The sequence below is a fragment of the Elephas maximus genome, chromosome 3 (assembly GCF_024166365.1).
Source record: "Elephas maximus indicus isolate mEleMax1 chromosome 3, mEleMax1 primary haplotype, whole genome shotgun sequence".
Lineage (NCBI taxonomy): Eukaryota > Metazoa > Chordata > Mammalia > Proboscidea > Elephantidae > Elephas > Elephas maximus.
Window position 1 is genome coordinate 2,092,175 of NC_064821.1, and position 24,917 is coordinate 2,117,091.

The 24,917-nt window shown below is 55.3% G+C and overlaps 1 protein-coding gene across 3 annotated transcripts in view; it reads left to right on the forward strand.

Moving 5' to 3' along the window:
* LOC126071863 (AP-3 complex subunit delta-1) overlaps positions 1-24,917 on the forward strand; it is a 48,861-nt gene that overhangs the window by 9,463 nt on the left and 14,481 nt on the right. The window contains exons 2-13 of one of the 3 annotated variants that reach the window (XM_049876225.1): positions 5,965-6,060; positions 6,670-6,750; positions 7,253-7,333; positions 8,881-8,988; positions 11,522-11,651; positions 15,376-15,515; positions 16,194-16,267; positions 17,109-17,158; positions 20,714-20,763; positions 21,446-21,494; positions 23,419-23,564; positions 24,396-24,544. In XM_049876225.1, coding sequence (XP_049732182.1) covers positions 5,965-6,060; positions 6,670-6,750; positions 7,253-7,333; positions 8,881-8,988; positions 11,522-11,651; positions 15,376-15,515; positions 16,194-16,267; positions 17,109-17,158; positions 20,714-20,763; positions 21,446-21,494; positions 23,419-23,564; positions 24,396-24,544 — 1,154 coding nt within the window. Of the gene's footprint in view, positions 1-5,964; positions 6,061-6,669; positions 6,751-7,252; positions 7,334-8,880; positions 9,069-11,521; positions 11,652-15,375; positions 15,516-16,193; positions 16,268-17,108; positions 17,159-20,713; positions 20,764-21,445; positions 21,495-23,418; positions 23,565-24,395; positions 24,545-24,917 lie in introns of those variants that run through there. The other 2 variants (XM_049876226.1, XM_049876227.1) reach the window with 2 other exon arrangements.

Genomic DNA, 24,917 nt, shown 5'->3' on the forward strand with positions numbered 1-24,917 from the left:
CCCACCCCTAGATGGGCGGTTCCCCTTCACGGGCACTGACTGGTCTGAGCCAAGGGTGACATGTTTGATGGGTTAGCTTGATGTGTGCCCCAGGTCTTGGGAGGAGACCTGCAGGGAGGAGGAGCAGCCTGGGTGGGAGAGGGGCTAGAGCAGCTGGCCGGGCTTTAGGCCATGTCATGGATTGAATTGTGTCTGCCAAAAACATGTGTCAATTTAGGTTAGGCCTAGATTCCCAGTATTGTGTGGTCGTCCTCTATTTTGTGGTTGTAAATTTATGTTAAAGAGGATTAGGGTGAGATTGTAAAACCCTTAAGCTTCCCTGATCCAATGTAAGGGGAGTGTCCCTGGGGTCTGGCCTGCACCACCTTTTATCTTGCAAGAGATGAAAGAGAAGCAAGCAGAGTTGGAGACCTCATCCCACCAAGAAAGCAGCCTCGGGAGCAGAGCATGCCCTTTGGACCCGGGGTTCCTGCACGGAGAAGCTCCTAGTCCGGGGAAGATTGATGACGAGAACCTTTCTCCAGAGCCGACGAAGATAAGCCTTCCCCTGGAGCTGATGCCCTGCATTTGGACTTCTAGCCTACTGGACTGTAAGAGAATAAACTTCTGTGGTATTTCCTGTTATAGCAGCACTAGGTGACTAAGACAGGCCCTGACTGCACACCTGGCTCTCATCCCGCTGCCTTGGGCGGTGATTTTCTCATCAGCGTCACTTCCCCACAGGGCAGTGACACCTGTCCCTCCGGCCTCCCACACGGTGCGGCCCACTCAGAAATCTGCCCCTTGCTGGGTTAGGTTTTGCTGTGGTTTCCCACAGCTGTGAGAGCTCTTTGTCGATTCTGGGCGGAGCCCCGTGGCCTGTGCAGTGAGCGGCTCTGCCCGGCCTGTGGCCTCTCGCCTTTCTCAGCAGTGTCTTTGCGCTATCCAGGTAACGTTAAGTTGACCCCGACTCCGGGCAACCCCCCAGGTGACGTTAAGTTGACCCCGACTCCGGGCGACCCCCCAGGTGACGTTAAGTTGACCCCGACTCCGGGCGACCTCACGTGTGTCAGAGCAGGACTGTACTTCCTGGGGTTTTCAGTGGCGGGTTCTTCAGAAGTAGATCACCAGGCCTTTCTCCGGAGGCGTCTCTGGGTGGACGTGAACTGGCAGCCTTTTGGTTAGCAGCCAGCTGCTTTTACCGCTGCACCACCAGGGCTGACTAAGAGCTACAGAAGGTCTCAATTCCAACACAGCCCAGTTTCTCAGCATTTCCCTGTCATGGTCATGTTGTTGGTGTCCTGTCGAACCAGAGTTACGGAGATGTTTTCTCAGGACTTGCCCACGCACCTTCCTCAGGGCGCTCTCCAGCGCACTGGGAACAACTGCGCGGGAGGTAGGGTGAAGACAAGGAGCCCCAGGGACCAACGGTTAAGTACTGGGCTCCTAACCTACAGGTGAGCGGTTCCAACCCCCCCCGCCCCCGCAGCTCCACAGGAGAGAGACCTGGCAACCTACTTCCGCAAACATGACAGCCTGGGGAATACTGTGGGGCAGTTCTGCTCTGTCACATGGGGTCGCTGTGAGTTGGCATTGACTCCGTGGCACCCAGCAACACGTGTGACTGTCAGCTGACCTAGCAGCGTTTCAGGAGACGACCATCCTTTCTCACCGCGGGGAACTGTGCTGTCCCCTCAGTCAGCTGACTGTATGTGTGGGGGCTGTCCTGTCCTCTGGTCACTTCTGTCTTTGATGACTGTGGTTGTAATGATGCCGACACCTGGGTGTGAGCCCTCCAGCTCTGGGCTCCTTCACACCACCGCGTTTCGTTGGCTGCAGAGGCACCGGAGCCCGTCCACGACACACAGAGTAGGGCCAGAGTCCCACTGTTGGCACAGCTCAGACGTGTCAGCAGAAGGCCGCCCCTTCATTTTGAGGCCGACTTCCCTTATCGCATTAAAATAAAATGCCTTTCCTTTTGGAAGCGATGGTGGTGGATGGTGACGTGTTGTCCTTGGCAAGACGGATGTGGTAACTGCTGTCCTCTCCCCGCCCCAGTTACTGATGGGACTTCGAAAATGTTCTGGCCTGAGAAACCAGACGCCCCGCAACACTGGCGTTGCATCGGGTCCTGTGGACGCGAGGCTTCTGGGGCTCAGCTTGTCAGAGCTGTGGTCGTGTGTCCCATTGCTGGGGTTCACACTCATTAGCGTGGGTGCCTTGTCCCTGAGCCAGGGGCAGTGTGGCCTGCAGGCTGCCCTTTAGCTGTGTCTGCACGTTGTGGGGGCAGCTGTACACAGTGACAGAAACGGCATGCTTGGGACAATCCAGAAAGTACTGCTTGGAAATGTCAAGGGTCAAGTTCAGTGACTTTTGAGCATGACAGCACCTCGAAATCAACTGCGGAGCTTTGTAGAAATGGCAGGTCATCAGGGCCCCTCCCCTCGAGATCCTGACCTGATTAGAGAGGGCCCAGGACTCCCAATCTTGAAAAAGGGCCCAGAGAGTTCTGATGAGTAGCCAGGAGGCGGTGTCCTGTTTTGTCATAGTCCCGTTGTTGTCAGGAGGCGCTGGCGATTCCATTCCTAGTCGTGGCGACCTCGCGTGTGCAGAGTAGAACTGCCCCGTAGGTTTTCTGAGGGTCTGACCTTTCAGATGTGTACAGCCAGGCCTGTCTTCTGAGGCTCTTCCGCGTGGGTTTAAACCAGCAAACTTTTGTTTGGTAGTTGAGCACTTACCTGTTTGCACCACCCAGGGGCTCCCGCTGTAGTCCTCAGGAGGACCATGAAGGCGGTGTGCAGCCTCATACACACGTAGGGTCACTGTGAGTCGACACAGATGCCGTGGCAGCGGGTTCGGTTTACGTATCCTTTGTTCTAAATGCGGTTCGGGAACAACGGAAGAGATGCTGGAACCAGCATCGGTGTTTTAGTACCTCATCTGCTCCGTGGTGAAGTGTGAAGTTTGCCCGGAACTGGTGAGATATTCGAGAAATGGAGTCATGCTTGCACTGGAATTTCTTTTTAAGTGTCAGCGATATGCAGCCATTTATTCTTTAAAATATCTGTAATGTGTGCTTTTGATACGGTTTTCTGGGTCTAGATTATGTGTGTATACTTTGAGCAGTTTTTTTATGAGTGAATTTGCCTGAAGTGGGAGCCCAGGTGAGTTCCTGGAAGACTTGAATCCCTCAGGGAGAGACAGAGGGGAAGCGTGCCCTGCCTCAAGCAGTCTTTGCCGGGTGGGGCTGAGCCAATGCCATTTCTTTCTTATTAAATTTTTTAATTTAATTTTTAATGCTTTAAACAGCTCGACTGAGATATAATTTATACACCATGAGGCTCGCTCTTTTAAAGTGTCGTTGCTGGGAGCTGTCCAGTTTGTTCTGAGTCATGGCGACCCTGTGCACAACAGAAGGAAACACTGCCTGGCCCTGTGCCATTCCCACAGTCGTTGCTGTGTTTGAGCCCATTGCTGCAGCCACTGTGTCAGTCCACCTCATTGAGGGTCTTCCTCTTTTTCACCGACCTTCCACTTTACCAAGGATGATGTCCTCCTCCAGGGACTGGTCCCTCCTGACAACCTGTCCAAAGTACGTGAGATGAAGTGTTAACCATTGTTGCCTCCGAGGAGCACTCTGGCTGTACGTCTTCCAAAACACACTTGTTAGTTCTTCTGACAGTCCATGGCATGGTCAATATTCTTCGCCAACACTGTAATACAAAGAGATCCGTTTTTCTTTAGTGTTTATCAATCATTGTCCAGCTTTCACATGCCTACAAGGCGATTGAAAATATCATGGCTTGGTCAGGCGTACTTTCTAAACTGTACACGTCAAAATTCATTGTATCCACAGAGTTGTGCAACCATCACCTCTGTCTAATTCCAGAACATTCTCATCACCCCAGAAGAAGCCCTGTGCCCGTTAGCAGTCACTCTCCGTCCCCTCCTGCAGCCCCTGCAACCCCTAATGCACTTTATATCTGTCTGTATTTGCCTTTTGTGGACATGTCACATCAGTGGCATTGTACAACACGTGGCTTTCCCACAACATGTTTCATCATGGTAGATCCGTCAGAGCTTTATTCCCATTTCTGGGCGTATGCTGTTCCATGGTGTGGGTAGACCACAGTTTATCCATTCATCTGTTGATGGACACCCATGGTGTGGGTGGACCACAGCTTATCCATTCATCTGTTGATGGACACCCGTGGTATGGGTGGACCACAGTTTATCCATTCGTCTGTTGATGGACACCCGTGGTATGGGTGGACCACACCTTATCCACTCGTCTGTTGGTGGACACCCATGGTGTGGGTGGACCACAGTTTATCCACTCGTCTGTTGGTGGACACCAATGGTGTGGGTGGACCACAGTTGATCCACTCATCTGTTGGTGGACACCCATGGAGTGGGTGGACCACAGTTGATCCATTCCTCTGTTGATGGACAACCGTGGTGTGGGTGGACCACACTTTATCCATTCCTCTGTTGATGGTCACCCGTGGTGTGGGTGGACCACACTTTATCCATTCGTGTGTTGATGGACACCTGGGCTGTCTTCATCTTTTGTCTACTGTGAATTGTGCTGTGAACAGCTGTTCGTGTGGACGTGTGTCTTCATTCCTGTTGGCTTCCTTGTGGGCTAATTTAGCATGTCCACTAGCATGCCATTCCAAAAGGTTTTGACCTGAAGCTGCACCCACACGTGAGGTCCAGCAACTGGCCCATGTCTCTAGGGGTGTCAAGACATGAAAGACCGGGGAGCTGTCCCCAGAGTGAGCCCACATCTGCCCCACGGCTCAGCCCTCCCACGCCTGTGACCCATGCCTGGGACCACACCCTGAGCTGGCCTGAGCCCCCCACCATCACCCAGCAGAGGCTCAGAGCCCCTGGTGCGCTCGTGGCCACAGACGATTCTGCTGAATGTTTTATGATGGAGCATCGGCAGGTTGAAACAGGCATCACTGTTTCCTTCCACGCGTTCAAGTTACTGGGTCCCGCGTGAGGGGTCCCCAGCTCCTGTCTCCGAATACATGGCCCTCCTTGCATGTCAGGGAACATGGTTTCAGTGATTCAGATGGAAAGAATGACAGATGGACAGTCACAGCGTTGGCAACGATGTGGAGAAATGAGACCCTCATGCGCTGCTGTGGGAATGTGAAATGGTGCAGCCGCTGTGGAAAGTTAACCACGGAGCCACCATGTGACCCAGCAGTTCCACTCCTGAGCACAGACCCAGGAGAAGTGAAAACACGCTCCACGCAAAAGCCTTACACACGTGATAGCGGCACTGTTCACATCAGCCAGAAGGTGGACACACCCTGAGTGTCCAGGACGGACAGACACAGTGTGGTCCATCCGCACAGTGGAGCCTTACTCAGCCGTGCAGAGAAGTGAAGCTCTCATGCACTCGCGTTGTCAAACTATTGCTGTTGCTGTAGGAGAAGGCGAGCCTACGTGACCTTGGACCATTGGCCTGGAGGAACGGGATCCACAGCCCAGCTCTGACCAGCCGTTGAGGGAGGGTGGCATGTGCGAGGACCCCAAGCCCAGCATGTGGCTGGTGTTGTAGGGAGGAGTCTCAGGGGCAGCCAGGGGGTGACGGGGCTCCCCTGATCCAGTGTCCTCATCTAAGGAATGCTGTAGCAGACATCATCTGCTCAGACCCCGCAGGGACTCCTGGCCCCACTGCCAGGGGCATTCAGTGAACTCAGAGTTGTTCCACTGGCTCCTCTATCTAATTCCAGGACATTCCATGTCCCTGAAAGGAAACCCCAGCCCCAGTGTCAGTCACTCCCCACTGCCCTCCCTCAGCCCCTGGCAAACACTGACCAGCTTTCTGTGTCTGGTATTTGCCCGTTCTGGGCGTTTTACATAGTGGAATCGTACGATATGAGACCGTGACCGGCTTCCTTCTGAAGTGTCTATTCTGAACTGTGTTAGCAAAATAATTGTAATTCCTGAGTTTTGTCCCTTTTCCAGGCAAAATACATCTCACAGTGCATTGACGAAATCAAGCAGGAACTGAAGCAAGACAACATCGCAGTCAAAGCCAACGCTGTCTGTAAGCTGACGTATGTAAGTACCTTGGTGCACTTGCCCAGCCATGCTGGGCCCGCCGTCACTGACACCGTGTGCAGGTCCTGGCCTCAGGGCTGGGGGGCTTTGGAGTCTGGGACAGCAGAGTCCTGACTCTCACAGGGCTGGCTGGGGCAGAGGTGCACAGAGCCTATGAGCAGGAGCCCCCCGTCACTCCCGCGTCCCAGCTCCTAAAGGCTTGAGCCTGGTGGCCAGAGTGTAGGCTTGGAACTCTCCCATCCTGGGTGGGTGGTGGAAGTGGCCAGGCACTGCCCCTTCTGGCCTGTTTCCTCATCAGATGTGAGGGATAGGAAGGGTCCATCTGGGAGCCCTGTCTGAGCTGGATACCCGTGCTGGCTGGGAGTTCTGGCTGTACCAGCAGATACGGTGTCACTGTTGTGGAAGCTCACTCCCTTGCAGTTCTGGTTAGTCACCTGTCTTGTGGCTTTCATTTGTGAAGAGGAGTTTGTCAAAAGAAGACCTAAAACAGCCCGCGACGTGCATGGGGAGGCTGGCTGTGGACAGTTTGCGCTTCCGCGTGCTGGGAGGGAGGCCTCAGCTGTGTTGCAGCTTTGCGCCAAGTTAACGGTGCTGTGCCCCCCGCCCCAGTTACAGATGCTGGGGTATGACATCAGCTGGGCCGCCTTCAACATCATTGAAGTGATGAGCGCCTCCAAGTTCACGTTCAAGGTGAGTGCACAGTCCAGGTGCGTGTTGATGCATTTGGGTCCTGAGCTGTAGGCTTTGGGGGCATGTCTTGAGAGTGAGGGGACAGAAGGGCGGTGGTGGTGCCAGCTGAGGCCTGGGGTGGGGTAGGGGAGGAGGCCACTACGTCAGGTCATAAAGCAACTCCTGGCTGCCAATGAGGGAGTGAAAGGCAGAGTGTTAGTGACAGGCTTTAGAACAAGATCCAGTTGTAGGCAGAGCGTTAGAATGCTGAAAACCCACACACTTGGTGGGCACTTCCCGCTCCTGGACTTTGAGGGACCTCCAGCTGTGATCCAGAAAAGCTCCCGCTTCCAGTGCCCACCCCCTCATGGCCCCTGGTGCAGGGTTTTGCTGTGGAGGCTAGAGCAGGTGGCTGCTTGGAGCCGCAGAAGGTACCAGAGTGGGGCTGGGAGTCTCCTGGAAGGCTGAGTGTGGCCCATCTCCATCTCATGCCTTTTCTTCCCCACCTGCTCCCCACCGCCAGCGGATTGGGTACCTGGCCGCCTCGCAGTGCTTCCACGAGGGCACGGACGTCATCATGCTGACCACCAACCAGATCCGCAAGGTGAGTCCACATCCTGCAGAGACCCAGCATGCATTTGTCCTCCACGCTGTTTTCCTGCCGCTCCCCAAGGCCAGCAAGCTCACATGCACCTCTGGCCCCTCTGGCCCTTCAGCGGGCAAGTGCGTCTTCTGTGAGGCAGTGCTTTTCTCAGAAGAGAGGCAGGCGCTCCTCAGCTGTCCACAGTCTGTGCCAGCTTCTTGAAGGAGCCAGAGAGTTTGAAACCCACTGTGCAGGGCCTGGCGGAGACTGGGCCGTCCCTGACCCCCTGGGAGCCACTGGGGCTCCTTGCTGCTCAGTGATTATTCTTGCTGCAAAGTGTCATTTCCCAAAAGTCCCATGGCAGCTTCCACGGGTCCCTGCCGCTTCCCTTGACCCTCCGGTCATTTTCGCCATCTGGGGACCAAGTTCTGTGCTGTGGGTCCTGATGTTTTACGTTTCAGCATGGGAGTGGGGAGGCTTTGAAAGCCCGTGTTTCCACATTTACCATGACAGGCCAGGAAGTGAGCTCTTATGTGCACTTCCGTGGGTTTTTTGCCTCATATCGATAGAAGGTGCCAGGGGTGGTGGCGGGGCGGGGGGAGGTGTTCCTAGAGAAAACCTCTCCCCAGAGCCGGGTGGTAACACATAACAAGCATTTTCATGAGTTTTCTTTAGAACTGTGGGATTAGGACCCAGAGTTGGGTGACCCCGAGAAGGGTTTGGGCAGCTGTCAGCTCCTCTCGTCCCAGGTGCCGAGTTCCCTCCTTACTGCAGTGGTGACTGCATCCTCCAGGCCAGCACTTCTCTGCGCTCCCGGGAAGGATCTAGAGGGGTTACTCTGCTTGTCTTGGGGGTGGTGGTTAGTGCTGTCCAGTCGGTTCTGACTCATGGCAACCCCATGAGACAGGGTAGAGCTGCCCCGTAGGGCTTCCTAGGCTGTGACTTATGGGAGCAGATTGCCAGGTCTTTCTCCTGTGGAGCTGCTGGTGGGTTTGAATCACTGACCTTTTGGTTTAGCAGCTCAGTGCTTCACTGTCACACCACCGGGGCTCCTTGCCATGGAGGAAGAGCCCCCACATGGTGGCAGGTTCCCAGGATGAGACCCCATGGGGCTGCTCTGCGCTGTGCCCACTGTCTTCTTGGGGCAGACAGGCATCACCTTTGCCTTAGTGCTGCGGTCATCGCGAGCAGGGTCACCGGGTGCACCACAGTTGGACCATGTCCCTGGGACCAAGTGTCCCTGGACCAAGAGCTGTGCTTGCATGAGGCACAGCCCCCCTTTGTGAAACAGGAGGCCCCAGGAAAACTTTCCAGTCCCCACCCCAGGCGTGGTCACCAGTTCCCAAGCACACCCACGGTGGCTCTCTGGGGCACACACAGAGTGTGGAACCTGCCGTGAATCGTTGGTCCCCCGAAGTCTCATCTTCCTTGTTACCCCAGAGCTCTCTGAGGTGGGGGGAGGAGATGGGGACACAGCTGCACCCTCGCGGACCTGCACACAGCCCCAGGGGAAGGTGCTGCTCTCTGCCCCCCGGCTGCCCACTGACCCCTCGTCCCTCCCGTTGCAGGACCTGAGCAGCCCCAGCCAGTACGACACTGGGGTTGCGCTGACTGGTTTGTCCTGTTTTGTCACCCCAGATCTTGCCAGAGACTTGGCAAATGACATCATGACGCTGGTGAGTTTGCGAGCACGTCCGGAGCATGGCCTTTGCCGCATGGATGTGGTCTAGACCAGTCGGGTGCACGTCAGGCCAAGGTCGGGATGTCCGGCAAGAAAGTGGGGCAGTGTGGACAGCGGCCAGGGTGGGATGCTAGACCGAGTCACCACTTCTCCGTCCCTGTCATGCTGGGGTCTGTCTCAGAGTAGTTTGATTCTCAAGTTTTTTATTTTGCATTCTTTGAAATGCTCCTGCCTTGGGGGAAAGAGTGGGTCTCTGATGAGTTAGGTGCTGGTGGGTGCGCCCAGAGGGTGAGTACATTCCCTGATCAGTTATCTCCGTGATAAGGTGGGCGTGGGGGCAGCCAACACCCAGTGGTCAGTGAGCTGTCTGTGATGATGCTCTCTCTTTCTTTGTCCTTGAGGCCTTGTGTTTTTATCTGACCACAGCTGGACTTCTCTGGTGAAGTTGGTTTTATGGCCAGAAAGCCCAGGCTAGTTCTGCTCTCACAGGGATCCAGAATGATATTTTGGAACCTGGAGATCCTCTTAGAAATCATGGCTCTTGGAGACATCTACTGAATGCTCAACTTAACCCCCAACTACCTGGGAGGACCGCTTGTTTATTTCAAACAGTGGTTCCCTTAAGGCAGCACGGAGCGGTGCTCAGATTCCTGCTCGGTGAGGTCTACCGTGTCCTGGGCAGCCTGTTCACTTGGGAAGGTGTTAGGTCTTGAGATTGCCCAGAACAACCAGACTAGCTCAGGTTCTAGTTCGGGGCTGGCAGCTCCTGATTCATTTAGCAGGATCTAGACCAGGGGATGGTAGACCTCGGTCCCTTTAGTGAGTTCTAGATCAGGGCCAGCAGACCCCTGTCCTGTTTAGTGAGTTCTAGATCAGGCTCCAGTAGACCCCTTGCCCATCTGGTTGGTGAGTTCTAGAGCAAGGCCGGCAGACCCCAGGCTGTTTAGTGAGTTCTACATCAGGGCAGGCAGACCCTGGCCCTTTTAGTGAGTTCTAGGTCAGGACCAGCAGGCCCCTGTCCCGTTGAGTGAGTTCTAGATCAGGGTCCAGTACCCCTGGCCCATTTGCTGAGTTCTAGAGCAAGGCTGGGAGACCCTGGCCTATTCAGTGAATTCTAGATTAGGGCCAGCCAGACCCCTGGCCCGTTTAGTGAGTTCTAGATCAGGGTCCAGTAGAGCCCTGGCCTGTTTAGTGAGTTCTAGATCAGGGTCTAGTAGACCCCTGGCCCGTTTAGTGAGTTCTAGAGGAAGGCTGGCAGACCCCTGCCTGTTTAATGAGTTCTAGATCAGGGCTGGCAGACCCCGGTCTGTTTAGTAAGTTTTAGATAAGGGCCAGCAAACCCAGGCTGTTTAGTAAGTTCTAGATCAGGGTCTAGTAGACCCCTGAAACATTTGGTGAGTTCTAGAGGAAGGCCAGGAGACCCCGGCCTGTTCAGTGAGTTCTGGATCAGGGTTGGCAGGCCTTCGGCCCATTTTGGTGGGTTCTAGATCACGGCTGGCACACCCCAGCCCGTTTAGTGAGTTCTAGACCGGGGATGGCAGATCTGGCCTGTTCAGTGAGTTCTAGATCAGGGCTGGGAGATGCCTAGCTCGTTTAGTGAGTTCTAGATCAGGGTCCAGTAGATCCCTGGCCCATTTAGTGAGTTCTAGGTCAGGCTGGCAGACCCCGCCCACACGCGTTCGAGATCAGGGTCCAGCAGATTCCTGGTCCATTTTGTGAGTTCTAAACCAGGAGACAGCAGGCACCACCCACATGGGTTCTAGATTAGGGTTGGCAAGCTCCAGCCTGCAGACCAAATCAAAAGCAGCAAACCACCCGCCCTTGTAAATAAAGTTTTATTGGCATGTGAGCACACCCATTTGTTTCCATCTGGTCCGCGGTGGCATCTGGTCCGTGGCGGCTTTGTGTTAAAATGGCTGAGTTCCATCCTCATGGTCCCTTGCAGAGAGTGCCATCCTTGGTCCAGAGTGAAGAGCTGAGAGCCCTGGGGGGAGTTTTCAAATTGCATACAGTGAATGTGGGTGTTGGGTGGGTGGGTAAGGGGTTGTGGGGGCGAACCAGTTGGAGGAGGTGAGGCTTGCTTGGGCCTTGACAGGTGAGGGCCCTGGCCACCTGGATGTGAGGGCCTTCTCGGTCTGAGCACTATTCCAAGATGGGAGAGCAGCTGTAGAGTCAATACCACGGGGTGAGGGGAGAAGCCAGAGCGTGGGAGCTCTGGGCATGGTATTGGCAGCCTAGATCTCGGGCTCACGTTGATGGGGCCGAAGACCACTTTTCAGAGCTCTCCCTCCTTCCATGGGCTCCGGCGGGTCAGGAACCATGGAACGGGGTTGGGGGTTTTTGGTCATGGCACTGGCGGCTCTGATTCCGTCCAGACTCTGTGGCCACTGGGGTTGGTGGGTGGCAGCTCAAAGGCTGGCTCTGGGTGAGCTGGACAGAGGCCTTCCTCGTGGGTCGCGGGAGTGGGATTCGGGGTGGCACTGGGGCATGGAAGGACGCACGGAGACCGAGTCCCTGTTGTCTCGTAGATGTCGCACACGAAGCCCTACATCCGGAAGAAGGCCGTGCTGATCATGTACAAGGTGTTCCTCAAGTACCCCGAGTCGCTGCGCCCCGCTTTCCCACGCCTGAAGGAGAAGCTGGAGGACCCCGACCCCGGTGTGTGGAGTGGAGCGGGGTGCACGATGAGATGGGCATTGAGGTCCAGGACACGGCCGGGGCCCCTCTGAACTGAGATGGGGGCAGCGCAGGGCTCAAAATTGTGAAAATTTCTGGCTGCACACAAAGGTGCAGCTAGGACAAGGCTTTTAAAGAAGTAACTGGAGGACTGTGGAATCCTGGGAACCTGCCTGCCTAGAACTCCCCCGACGGACTCAGGCACAGCACGTGGGCGACCGTGAGCTCTGTTCTGATGGGTTGTGGGCTCAGGGTCCCTGCAGTAACGGAGGCCAGCTGCATGGGTGTAGCAGGAGCTGTGGGGGCACCCTGGCAGGAGGGATTTCCAGAGCCCCTCTGAGCATCTTCACGCCGCCGTCCGGGATTTCCGTCGTCTTAGAAGCGACGTGATGTAGTATAAAGAACAAAGGTCAGCCACCCCTGCTGGGTGGCCTCAGGCGAGACCCTGGCCCGGCTGAGCTGCGGGTTCCTCATGTGTCAGGAAGGGACAGGCAGATTCAACACGGCAGGGTAGCTGTGTGGACGGCAGGTGCCTGCTGAGCCCTTTCTGCGATCCTGCAGGCAAGGCCCCACCCCTGCTCCAGTGCTGTCCGGTAGAACTTTCTAGACCTGCACCATCCAGTACAGTAGCCACCGCCAGCTGCGTGTAGCCGCTGAGCATATGAAATGTGGCCTGTGTGGTTGGGCAATCGGATGTTAAGTTTTTGTTTCCTTTTGGCATCCTTACGTTTAAGCAGCCTCCTAGCACTGAGGCCCCTGCATGGTGGTGCAGCCCCGGACCTGGTGTTACAGCCTCAGCACAGAGTGGGCAGTCGCCAGAGGCATGGGGATAGTGAGCCCCGAGCTCTGGGGTGTGATTCCAGGTGTGGGGCGCGCCTTTTCCCAGAGCCTGGGGATGGGCAGAGCTGTGGGTCCCAGCCTGGCTCCGGGAGGTTTCCCAGGCCCGTCCGCTCACCTGGGAGTGGTCCCATCCCAGGGGCCCAGCAAGCGTGGGGTCTTGGCATTGGTGGCATTGCCCTGAGCTGACAACCCTTTGCCTCCCGCCTCGGCACAAGGAGATGAAGGGAAAGGTCCGCTGTCTGAAATGGTGCTGAGTGTGTGAGGACCACCCCTCACGCCTTCTCCTGGTGCTACACTCAGGACTGTGCAGCACAAGTCCTGCTTCTTTCTTGGCCGCTGGGTGCCCTTCTGCAGGGGAGAGTCGGACCTGGGGGTGGTGCCCCCGTCAGCAGCAGGAGCTGCGCCCACAGGATCATGAAGGTGCAGGTGGTCTCTGGAGCGGGAAGGTTTTGAACGACACTGGGGACAGAAGGGGCCGCTTCCAGGCACGCTTGGCAGGGTTCCCGTTCTCACAACTACGTCCTGTCCCTCCTGTCCACAGGCTGCGTCTTAACACTTTCTGAGGCTCTCCCATCTGCAGAAGACTCCAGACCAACCACAGAGCTATTGTTCCTGAGTTTTCCTTTCTTGATAATGAAAATTTTAAAAGAATTTTATTAAATTTATTGTGCTATAAGTGAAAGTTTACAAATTAAGTCTGCCTCTCATACAAAGACGTATGCGTGCCATGCTACGTTCTCCTAGCTGCTCTCCCCCTAATGAGACAGCACGCTCCTCTCCACCCTGTGTTCCCCGTGTCCATTCAACCAGCTCCTGACCCCCTCTGCCCTCTCATCTCCCATCCTAGACAGGAGCTGCCCACGTAGCCTCATGTGTTTACTTGAGCCAAGAAGCTTACTCTTCCCCAGTATCATTTTCTATCCCATGTTCCAGTCCAATCCCTGTCTGAAGAGTTGGCTTGGGGAATGGTTTCTAGTCTTGGGCTAACAGAAGGTCTGGGGACCATGACCTCCCGGGTCCTTCTAGTCTCAGTCAGACCATTAAGCCTGGTCTTTTTACGAGAATAAATTTTAAAGATATGTTTACTTTTCATTCTGAAATCATTTGAGAGCTTAAGAAGAAGCTGTGAAGTAGCGCAGCTTCCCATGTGCCCGTCCTCTCACGTGTAGCGCTGTGCGTGTAGCGCTGTGAGGTTTTCATCTCGTGTAACTCAGACACGGTCACCCGGCGGAGCTGAATGCGGGTGTGGTGCTGCAACCACCCTGCGGCCTTCGCTGCCTTTGCGCGCCGTCCCCACCATCCAGCCCAGCCTCCAGCTCACAGCTGTCGTGTCTCCGTAGACCCCTTTGATCGGGACAGTGCTCAGCCTTGGTGTTTCAGGACTTGGGACTGTGGAAAGGCCCCAGCCAGTGACTCTGTAGGCTGCCCCTCAGTGTGGGCCTGCGTGCTGGTTTTCCACAGTCGCAGCGGCGCGTCTCTGGTGGGACCTCCAGCGCGGCGTGTGTCCTGCTTGGGCACTCCTGTCAGGAGGCGCCCACATCAGTGTGTCTTGTTGGTGACGTCTTTCTCTGTCATGGGGCTTGGCGCCTGCTGGGCCCTCCCCTGTGAATAGCTGGTTTTCCCTTTGTAACTTACGGGTACCTTGTGGGGCCAGACTGTGACACCATGTGGATATCCTGTCTCTCCTCACGCTCTGCCCGCTAACTTCAGCTTGTCCTGGGGTTCTTCACTGGGCCCGTTAGAGCTGCGCTGCCTGCCACGTGGGACTTGTTCTGTTTCCGTCACTCTTCCTACACAGGGTGCTGGAGTTCTGATGGAGGAAGAGTGTCTTCTCGCCCCTCATACATTCGTGTACGTGAAAATGGACTCCTGTACCTTGATTTTCTCTCGTGGGTTAGCCATCGCTGTGGTTTCTCTTTGTTCACGTTGTCTCGGGTTAGGGTGGGCCGCTGTAATAAAGTACCACACGCTGGGTGGCTGGAAACAGGGATTTAGTCTCTCAGTCCTGGAGGCCAGAATCTGAAGTGTTGGCAGGGCCACATTCCCTCTGAAGGCTCTAGGGGAGGACCTGCCTTGTCTCTTCCAGCTTCTGGGGCTCCAGGCGTTCCTGGGCTTGTGGCTGCATCACTCCATTCTCTGCCTCCGTGTTCACTTGGCCGTCTGTCCTCTCTGTCTCTTTCTGTCTAGGGTCCTTTCTTGTTTTACAAGGAGGGCACCAGTTCTCTGGGATTGCGACCTACCCTGTTCCACCGTGAGCTCTTGTTGCCTGTGTAACATCTTCAGAGACCCTATTGCCAACAAGGTCACGTTCATAGTTTCTGAGCTTAGGACCATACACATCTTTTTGGGGGACACAATTCAACCCATAGCAGGTGCCCCTTCAAGTGGACTCTGGGGCCGTGTGACGTGCCCCGTCATTTTCTGAGTGCTTCCTTCCTTTCTGGTACCACAGGCTGTCACCTGTGCACCTTCCTCTCTTCCCCATCATGAGCTCACACCTGTGCTGCTGGCTCCTCCACTCTAGGATGTGCCAGCGGGGACCCTTGGGTCTCTAGAATGTGTGGGGTGGGGGAATGGGCAGCAGGCTTCTAGGACGTGCTGGCCGGGACCCCGAGCCTCTAGGATGTGCTGGTGGGGGGTGCCACCAGGCCTCTAGGACATGCCGGAGGGGCCCACCAGGAATCTAGGACATGCAGTGGGTGGCGGGGTGACCACCAGGCCTCTAGGACTTGCTGGCGGGGATTCCCGGGCCGGTAGGGCATGCCGGCAGGAGGATCCTTAGGCCGTCCGGGTTGGAATGGTGTGCGCACAGGATGGGTGCAGTGCAGGTCCTGCTGACGAGGACACATCTGCTCCTGCCCCACAGGTGTCCAGTCAGCGGCCGTCAACGTCATCTGCGAGTTGGCCAGACGCAATCCAAAAAACTACCTGTCCCTTGCCCCACTGTTCTTCAAGCTCATGACCTCATCAACCAACAACTGGGTCCTCATCAAAATCATCAAACTGGCAAGTAGTGCCCTCCTGTGGCGTATTTGGAAAATGCCTCTGAAGGGTCCAGTGAGTGCCTTAAGCAGTGTGTGAGGAGAAGTGGATGGGTCAGTGTGATCGTAAGAGAAGGCCCGTTCCTCTTGCAGCATACTGTCCCTTTTTCTTTTTCAGTTGTGATAAAATATAAATCACATAAAACTGGCCATTTCAGCCGTTTGTAAGTGTACAATTCAGTGGCGTTAATTACATTCCTAACATTGTACCACCACCACCATCTAGCTCCAGAACGTTCTCATCACCCCCAAAGAGACCTCTTACCCATTAGCAGCCACTCCCATTCCGCTCTGGTAACCATTAACGGACTTGTCTTTATGAATTTGCTTAGTCCACACATTTCGTATAAATGGGACCATATGATACTTGCTCTTTTGTGCCTGACTCCTTTCACTGAGCACCTTGTTTCCGAGGTTCATCCATGTCATAGCACGTACCAGCTTCCTTCCTCTTTACAGCTGAGGAATATCCCGTTGTGTGTGTGGATGGACCACGTTGTGTGTATCTACCACCTGTGCAGGACCACGTGGGTGTTCTACCACTTGGCTGCCGTGAACATAAGTGATGAGGAATCTTGCAAGCTTCTGTGTGGTCTTGTTTCTGGCTGCACGTGACGCACTGCTCGCTTTCTTTACCCCGCAGTTCGGTGCTCTGACTCCACTAGAACCAAGACTGGGCAAGAAGCTGATCGAGCCCCTCACCAACCTAATCCACAGGTGAGCGCAGCCTGCGTGTGCACACAGCTTTGGGCCTGCCAGGTGCAGCAGGTTTTGGGTGCACACAGTGAGACCCCTGGTCAGGAGGAGTGGTGCAGCCAGTGGAGGGTGCCGGATCCCTGGGGCGGGGGGGCGGGGGTGGCGCCTGCAGAGGGCCCTATGGGATCACCTGACAGACATGTCACAACAGAAGCAGACACACCCTGGTGTGGGCTTTTAGCATCAGCTCGTGTATTCCAGAGCAGGCCCCTGGCCTCTGGCGTCAGGTAGTCCTTCGGGGAAATGGGCTGTAGGGTGGTGTCTTTTTTAATTCCAGTTTTAAAACAGCAATGGCAAGCACAGGAGGGCAGGTGCGTTGTCTAGGCATTGTGCGTGCCAGCCACGGCTGTCTGCTTAGGAGGCAGTCTGGCTCAGCAGACCCTCACACCACCTACTGCGGTTCTGGGAGGCTCCCGTGCTTGTGTCAGGGCCTGTTTCTGTCAAGTCTTAGGGCTTCCAGGGTGGGGGGCGTGGTTCCCAGCCTGGTCCAGGTTGCAGGGCTGGGGGCGGGGGGCTGTGGGCTGCAGCAGCACCCTAGTCCTCATCCTTATGGTGCCCCCAGGGTGCTAAGGCGGCCCCCAGGCATTAGGGTCTCCAACACCCTATCCATTTGGAGGTGGGCTTTCTGCGTGGTGGGGATCCTGGCTTTTTTCTGGGCTGCGTCTGTTTAGAGGATGGCCCGCTCGGGGACATGGGCCACACTGTTGGTGGAGCAGGGCCTTCCCGCGAGGCCCTGTGTTGGCCTGAGACATGGAGAGCCCAGCCTCAGTCCTCATGGCCTTCTCCATCTCTTCTCCCCTAGCACATCGGCCATGTCCCTCCTCTACGAGTGTGTGAACACCGTGATCGCAGGTGAGCACCGTGAGGCCCTGACAGCCGGGGGGTGTCCCAGAGGCTGTGTGGGGAGGAGGGCTGGGGCTGCGATGGCAGGTCCTGGTGTTTATGCAGCTTTCTGAGGCAGCTCAGCCACCCGTGTCCTGTGCATCTCCTGTATAAGGCACTTACCGTGTAGCTCTGGAAAGCCCTGCCCACCAGCGTCAACAGGTGTTGCACTGGGCTCTCCCATCTCCTGTCACCCCTCCGACCACGCTTCACACTTTCTCCTGAGCGCTGTAAAGCGGCTCTCAGGTTGTGTCCTTCCGCCCATAAACGTTCAAGCTCATTAGACAGCGTCAGAGTGCCCTCCTCACCCCAGCAGGAATAACGGTGGCACACCGAGGTTCTGAGTCCTGGTGAGACTCAGTGGTGTCAGGGCAGGAGGGGCAGAGGTGGGGCTGGGACCCAGACTGGGTGGTGTGAGTGCTAATGAGGGGAAGTTGGGGCCCCGGAGGTCTGGGGCCTACACAGAGGAAGGACGGAGCTGAGCCGGAGCGCTGTGGGTGAGGCGTGTCTTAGTCTCCTGGCACCGCTGTGACAGAAATACCACAGCGGGGTGGCTTTCACAAGCAGAGATGGATTTTCTCACAGTTCAGGGGGCTAGCAGTCTGAATTCAGGGCGCCAGCTCTAGGGGGAGGCTTTCTCTCTGTGGCCCTTCACAGGGAAGGAAGGTCCTTGTCGGATTTCAACTTTTGTTCCCCAGTGCTCTGGCCATCTTCCCTGATGTGCACCTTCCCTTTTGTTTAGCTTCCTTCTCTGTCCCCTTTTGTATCTTTTTGCAATTTGCTTTTTGTATTTCAAAAGTGATAGGCTTAAGACACACTGCTGACGTGGCCTTGTTAACATAAGAAAACCAGATGGGATTACATCCACAGGTGCAGAGGTTAGGATTCATGACACATTTTGCGGGGGACACAATTCAAGCCGTAATGGAGTGGTTTTGGGGGAGCAGACTTTGAGGGGTCTATTAAATAAGGTGTTTGTTTACATTGGGCAAATCTGGTGCAGACCTTTTTGAGGTGTCACTTTAAGGACTAAGGTGCACCTGACCCAAGCCATGGTGTTTTCAGTCGCCTCATATGCATGTGAAAGCTGGACGATGAATAAAAAGAACGAAGAATTGATGCCTTTGAATTATGATGTTTGTGAAGAATGTGGAATATATCATGGACTGCCAGAAGAACAAACAAATCTGTCTTGGAAGAAGTACAGCTAGAATGCTCCTTAGAAGTGAGGGTGGTGAGACTTTGTCTCATGTACTTTGGACATGTGATCAGGAGGGACTTAGTCCCTGGAGAAGGACATCGTTCTTGGTAAAGTACCAAAAAAACCCAAACCCGCTGCCATTGAGTCAGTTCCGACTTATAGTGACCCTATAGGACAGAGTATAACTGCCCCATATGGTTTCCAAGAAGCACTTGGTGGATCCGAACTGCTGACCTTTTGGTTAGCAGCTGTAGCATTTAACCACTACACCATCAGAGTTTCCAATAGGGTTAGCAAAAAAGAAAACTCTCGAGAAGATGGATTGACACAGTGGCTGCAACAGTGGGCTCAGACATAGCAACCATTATGAGGATGGTGCAGGACCGGGCAGTGTTTCGTTCTGTTGTATAGAGGGTCGCTGTGAGTTGGAACCAACCTAATGGCACCTCACAACAACAAGTTAAATGTCCAGTTGAGATGCTGTGTAGCAGGGGTTACAGGAGCCTGGAGCTCAGCAGGCCGGGCGGTGTTTCATTCTGTTGTACGTGGGGTCACTATGAATGGGAACTGATCTGACCGCACCTCACAACTATGACTAGTTACACGTCAGGTTGAGATGCAGTGTAGCAGGGGTTACGGGAGTCTGGAGCTCAGCAGGCTGGACCCGAGAGCACATCAGCTAGCGTTAGAAGTCACATGAGGGAGCTGTGCCCCCCAGGAAGAGCAACTCAGTAGAGCAGAGAAAGGGACTAGGGACCGGGCTTGAGGGCACCCCGATATTAGGAACTGGAAAAGAAGGAAGCTCCTCGTGCTGGTCTTGGTTCTCCAGGAGTCAGAAGGCAGCATCAAAATAAAAAGTATAATACATCAGAGGAAATTAACAAAAGATGTGCGAGATCGTACACTGAAAACAAACAAAATTGTTGGAAGAAATTAAAGGAGACCTAAAATGATGGGAACACATCCCTTCTTCGTGGATGGGAAGGGCTAACACTGTTGAGGTGGCAGTATGCCCCAAGGTGATGTAGAGGTTCACAGGAATCCCTATCAAAAGCCCAGGTGGCTTCCTTGTGGACACGGACAGGTTGGTCCAAAAACTCGCATGGAAATACAGGGACTTGGAATAGCCAAAACAGTTTTTAAAAAGAATGACAAGGTTGGTGAATCCATACCTGCTGATTTTAAAACTTACTACAAAGCTACAGGAATCAAAACAATGTGGTCCTGGCACACGTACGAACCAGTGGAATGGGATGGGGAGCGCAGAAGTAAGCCCTGCATTTGCAGCTGTCGAGTTTGACAAGGGCTCTGTGGCAGCTCATTGGGGAGGCACAGTCTCTTCACCAGGTGGGCTGGGGTGATTGACTCTCCCTCCACATGCAAAAAGGAGTGCGGGTGGACCCCTCCTCATACCATACACTTAAGTCAAAATGGATCAGAGGCCTAAATGTAAGAGGTAAAACTGTAAGACACTTGGAAGAAGACCTAACAGTAAACGTGGCTTTGGACTAGGCAGTGGCTTCTCAGGTCTAACTTCAAAAACACAGGCAGCGCAAGAGAAACTAGATAAACTGAACTCGGTTGAGATGAAAAACTGTGCTTCAAAGGACGTCGTCAAGAAAGTGAAAATCTACGGAACAGGAGAACTTGTAATCACGTATCTGGTAAGGAATTAAGGTTGTGAATGTACAAAGAATTCCAACTCAACAACAAAAAATCAGTGCATTTAAAAATCGGGCGAAGGACTTGGTGTTTCTCCAAAGAAACGGCCAAGTGCCTGAAAAGATGCTCCAAGTTGTTAACCGTTAGGAAGATGCAAATCAAAACCACGAGGAGGTCCCGCTTCACCCCCACTGGGATGGCTGTGATCAGAAAAATGGAAAACAGCAGGTGTTGGTGAGGATGTGGGGGAATTGAACCCTGTCTGCTGCCGGTGAGAATGTGAAATGGCACAGGCGCTGCAGAAACGGTTTGGTGGTTCCTCAGAAAGTTGGACACACAGTTACTGTCGTTTGATTCAGACGTGTCGCCCTGTGTGTGTCAGAGTAGAACTGCGCTGCCTAGTTTTCTCCTTGGGGTGATTTTTACAGAAGCAGGTCACTGGGCCTTTCTTCTGCGGTGCCTGTGGGTGGACTTGAACCGCCAACCTTTTGGCTAGTAGTTGAGCACTTAACCATTTGCACCACCCAGGGCATGGTGGCAGTTCAGCCATGCATCCCTCCCACTGGACGAGGGGCAGTGTCCACGATTGGTACTTTGGATTGATGCCTGGCTGTGACTGCGGCGGCGGTGTTGTGTTGCTAACCTGAGGTTGTCTGTTTCAGTCCTCATCTCCCTGTCCTCCGGCATGCCCAACCACAGCGCCAGCATCCAGGTACGAGACCCCACATCTGGGCCGTGGGCGTCCACAGGGGCCTTTGTGGGGCTGCGGGGTTGTGCAGGGCCTCTCCTGCCCCCTCCCGCTTCGGGCTCTCCTACCTCCTCACTGAACGAGGTGCCAGCCCTGCCCTGCTGCCTCGTCACTAGTCCTCCTGGAGGCTGTGGATGATCCCCCAGCGGCTGAGCTCCATGACTTGCCTCCCAGCACTGCTCAGTCCCGTGCAGCTCAGTGTGTGGGTGGGGGGACAGGGAGCAGACTTGCCCACGGCGGCCAGCAGTCCTGCTGCTCTGCTTGGCTGCCTCCCGTGATGGGGGCTCAGCCCGCCCTGCCTAAAGCCGTCACCTGGGCTCCCTGGAGCCCCTCCCCTGCAGCCCCCCTGTGTCTCGAGGACTCATCGCTCTTGCTGCCAGTGTGTGGGAACAGCCGAAAGGCTCCCCTTGAGGTAGCTTCTCACAGACACATAACGTACCAGCTTTTTGCCCTCCACCCCCCAGTGCTGCCGTGTGGGACCACTTGTTGCCCTTTCCCCTTCACCTCCTCTCCCGGGCCGGGCACTTAGGGCAGGGCCGCCTCAGAAGGTGGGGCAGCTCAAGTCATGGAGTTCCCGTTGGCGGATGTGTGGCCGAGCTGTGGTTTACCAGTCGCAGCCGGTGGCCATCCCTCCTTTCTCTTCCAGCTTTGTGTCCAGAAGTTAAGAATATTAATAGAAGATTCTGATCAGAACTGTAAGTCGTTCCTGCCTCCCTGCAGGCTCTCTGGGTTCCACATCCTTAACGTTTGCGAGGCCATGAACTCGCGGAAGTTGCTGTCACCCTTGCTCCCTCCCTGCGTCCACTTAACCAGGGTGCACTTTGGCCTCAGATGTACTTTAGGGAAACAGATGTTTGTCAGCACGGTGGCAGCCCTTAACCTTGCACACCAGGCCCCTAGTTGCCACATTGAGGGTGCCTTCCTGACGGGAACTTCTGGTGGGACAGCCCTTTCCCTGTCCTATGAGGAGCAGGGCCCGGGGTGCAGACGGTCAGCCCCTTCTGCAGGCGCTTGTTCTGGGGGAGATGCTGAAGGAAGGGCTCGGCAGAGATGCAGTGAGGACCGTGAATTTAGCTGTCCTGGCGGGTGGCGTCCCTTGGACATCCTCGGGATCTTGTGAATACGGGAGAGTAGACACATGGCTGCTGACACACGCCCTGCTGTGGTTTGGTGGAGCCGCTCACAGCATCCCGGGGCTCCGGTGAGCAGGAAACGGCCACGCTGTCTACTCTGCTTGCCTGTGTGCTGATTCCTGCCGGCATCTCCTCCTCTTCACACGTCCCGTGCGGCGATTCTTGCTCAGTAAACCTGTCTGGTTCACAGACCAACGTGGCAAGGACGTCAAAGGCCAGGAGATGTGCCTGCTCATTTTTAATCCAGACCTCTGCGTGTGGAGCAGGGCTGGCCACCTGTCCCTTCAGAGGGCCAGGTCCAGGTAGTACACGCCTTGGGCACTGCAGGCTGGATGGCGCTTGTCACCACCGCTAGCCTTGTCACCGCTGTCAGCAGCCGGGGTGACATCTGAATGGGTGGCACGGCTGTGTGCCGGTAAAGGTTTAGATCCATTCCTCACGTATTAGCATGGTCAGTCATTTTCCAAAAACCAGTTCGTTATGTGAAAATCGTTGTACGCAGAAATTACGTAGCTGCCAAATTACGTCACTATGTAGCTGCCAAACCGCTAAGAATCATGGCCCAACCAAGCTGACACACGACCTTCACCATCGCAGCCAGCGTTACCCTCACCTCGCACCTTGGCGTTCGTTACTGCCAGACACGTGTTGTTGATGTGCTGGGTAGTTAGCTGGTAGGTTTTTTACTGCTGTCGTAAACGGGAAACGTCAGGTAACGAGAAGCCCGATAAGTGAGGAGCAGCTGTGTTTATGAAACCCAGCGGTGAGCTGGATTCAGCCTGAGGGCCAGAGTTTGCTGACCCCCCATCATAGAACCCGAGAGGCTATGGTGGACAGTCAGCGAAGAACATAAGTGGTTGGATTCCATTAAATCTTTACAAGACCGGGCAGCAGGTGGATTTGGCCTAGGGCTGTAGCTTGCTGCCCTTGGGTTTGGTTATCCTGTCCCTGACTTGATGTCTCACCCTCAGCTGCCCTCCATCCTCTGTGAGCCATCTTTGGGTAGGACTGGGGTAGACAGCAGATACCTGGCCTGGGGGAGGCCCATGGGCGCTGACGGGGTGCGAGTATCCCCTGCCGACATTCCCCACAGGCCGGGCAGGGAGATGGGTATTAACCCTGTCTGTGGGTGGCAGCTTTGGGTGACAGGGCGGAGGCCACGACAGCTAGTCTGTGATGAGGGTCTGGGCAGGTGGTACCCCAGTTGCCCTGCCTGAGGCCTGCTCCTCCCACTACACCTCCCAGAAAGCTACTCAGGGTGCCAGGGAAGGCAGAGGGTATGGGATGAACGCCCTCTAACGGCCCCAGGACCAGGATGCTGCCCACAGTCTGGGGTTGGGCTCAGGGCCACACGCACCTGCGGGGAGCCTTCTCCGAGTGCCCCGGTGGTCTGTGTTGGTGGGAGGCCCTCAGTGTTCAGCCTTTCTAGGACCAGTGTCAAGGTGGGCACCAAGCAGCCTCATGACACCTTGCGTCTACCCCGCAGTGAAGTACCTGGGCCTGCTGGCCATGTCCAAGATCCTGAAGACGCACCCCAAGTCTGTCCAGTCCCACAAGGACCTTATCCTGCAGTGCCTGGACGACAAGGATGAGTCCATCCGACTGCGGGCCCTTGACCTGCTCTACGGCATGGTGCGTGTCCCCACTCCCACCCCCTCGACTGCTCTGTGGCATGGTGCGTGTCCCCACCCCTTACCTCCTCAACCTGCACTACGGCATGGTGCGTGTCCCCACCCCTCACCTCCTCAACCTGCACTACGGCATGGTGTGTGCCCCCCACTTCTTCAGCCTTCTCTACGGCAGTGTGTTCCCCCACCCCCTTGACCTGCTCTGTGGTTTGGTGCCTGTCTCCCACCCCTTGGACCTGCTCTGTGACGTGGTGTGTGCCCCCCACCCCCTCGCCCTGTTCTACGGCATGGTGCATGCCCCCCTGTGCAGGTTCTTAGTTATGGGAGGGCAGGATGTGAGGGCTCAGGTGTCATCAGCATTCCTTCTGGAGAGCAGACCCAAGTGTAGCGTGTCCGAGACCCCAGCAGACACGTGTGCAGTATCTCCCATCCACCCACTCACACTTGTGGGGTATCCGCTAGTGGTGGTGAGTGTGTCGATAGTGAGATGGCAAGCTGGGTCTGAGATCACCGAGGGCCTCCCCTGCACTGGCTCATGTGGGTTTGATGCTGAGCTAGGCGGGCCTGGGTCTGCGGCCCAGCGCACTGCAGACCAGAGAGGCGGCTGACGTGCCCTTTTGCCTGCCTGGACACCAAATCCTGACTTTGAATGTTGTGGGAATTTGTTGCTCCCAGGTAGATCTGTGTCCCTTGAATCTGTCTCAGGAAATCAGCACCTCTGGGCTTTCCGATGTGGCAGGGGTGGTGTTGCGGGGTCACCTGAGTCTGTCTCAGCACCCCTGCCACCTGGTGGGGCGTTCCCAGGCCCCACCCACTCACAGGCCCCCACCCCCAGGTGTCCAAGAAGAACCTGATGGAGATTGTGAAGAAGCTGATGAGCCACGTGGACAAGGCAGAGGGCACCACCTACCGCGATGAGCTCCTCACAAAGATCATCGATATCTGCAGCCAGTCCAACTACCAGTACATCACCAACTTCGAGTGGTGCGACACGCTTCTGCCACCGTGCTGGCCAACTCTCAGTCCATCGCGTGTCGTGTAGTTCATCTGCTTGGAGAGTGCCGAGCAGTCTATGTTAAACACGCTCTTCTTTTTAGAAGAGTTGGGATTTATAGAAAGTTGTACAGGAAGTGCAGAGTTGTGTGTCCTGTCTCTTCGCCCTTTGCTGTTTTCCCCGGTAGCATCCTGCCTGGTGTGCGTTGTTGGTTACGGTTGGTGCACCGGTGCTGATACAGCCTTGTTAGCTAAACCAGCAGTTGCCCAGAGTTGACCCCGACTCAGGGCTGGCCCTGCCCCGTGTGCGGCAGAGTAGGACTGCGCTCCGTAGCGTTTTCAGTGGCTGTGAGGTCGGTCACCA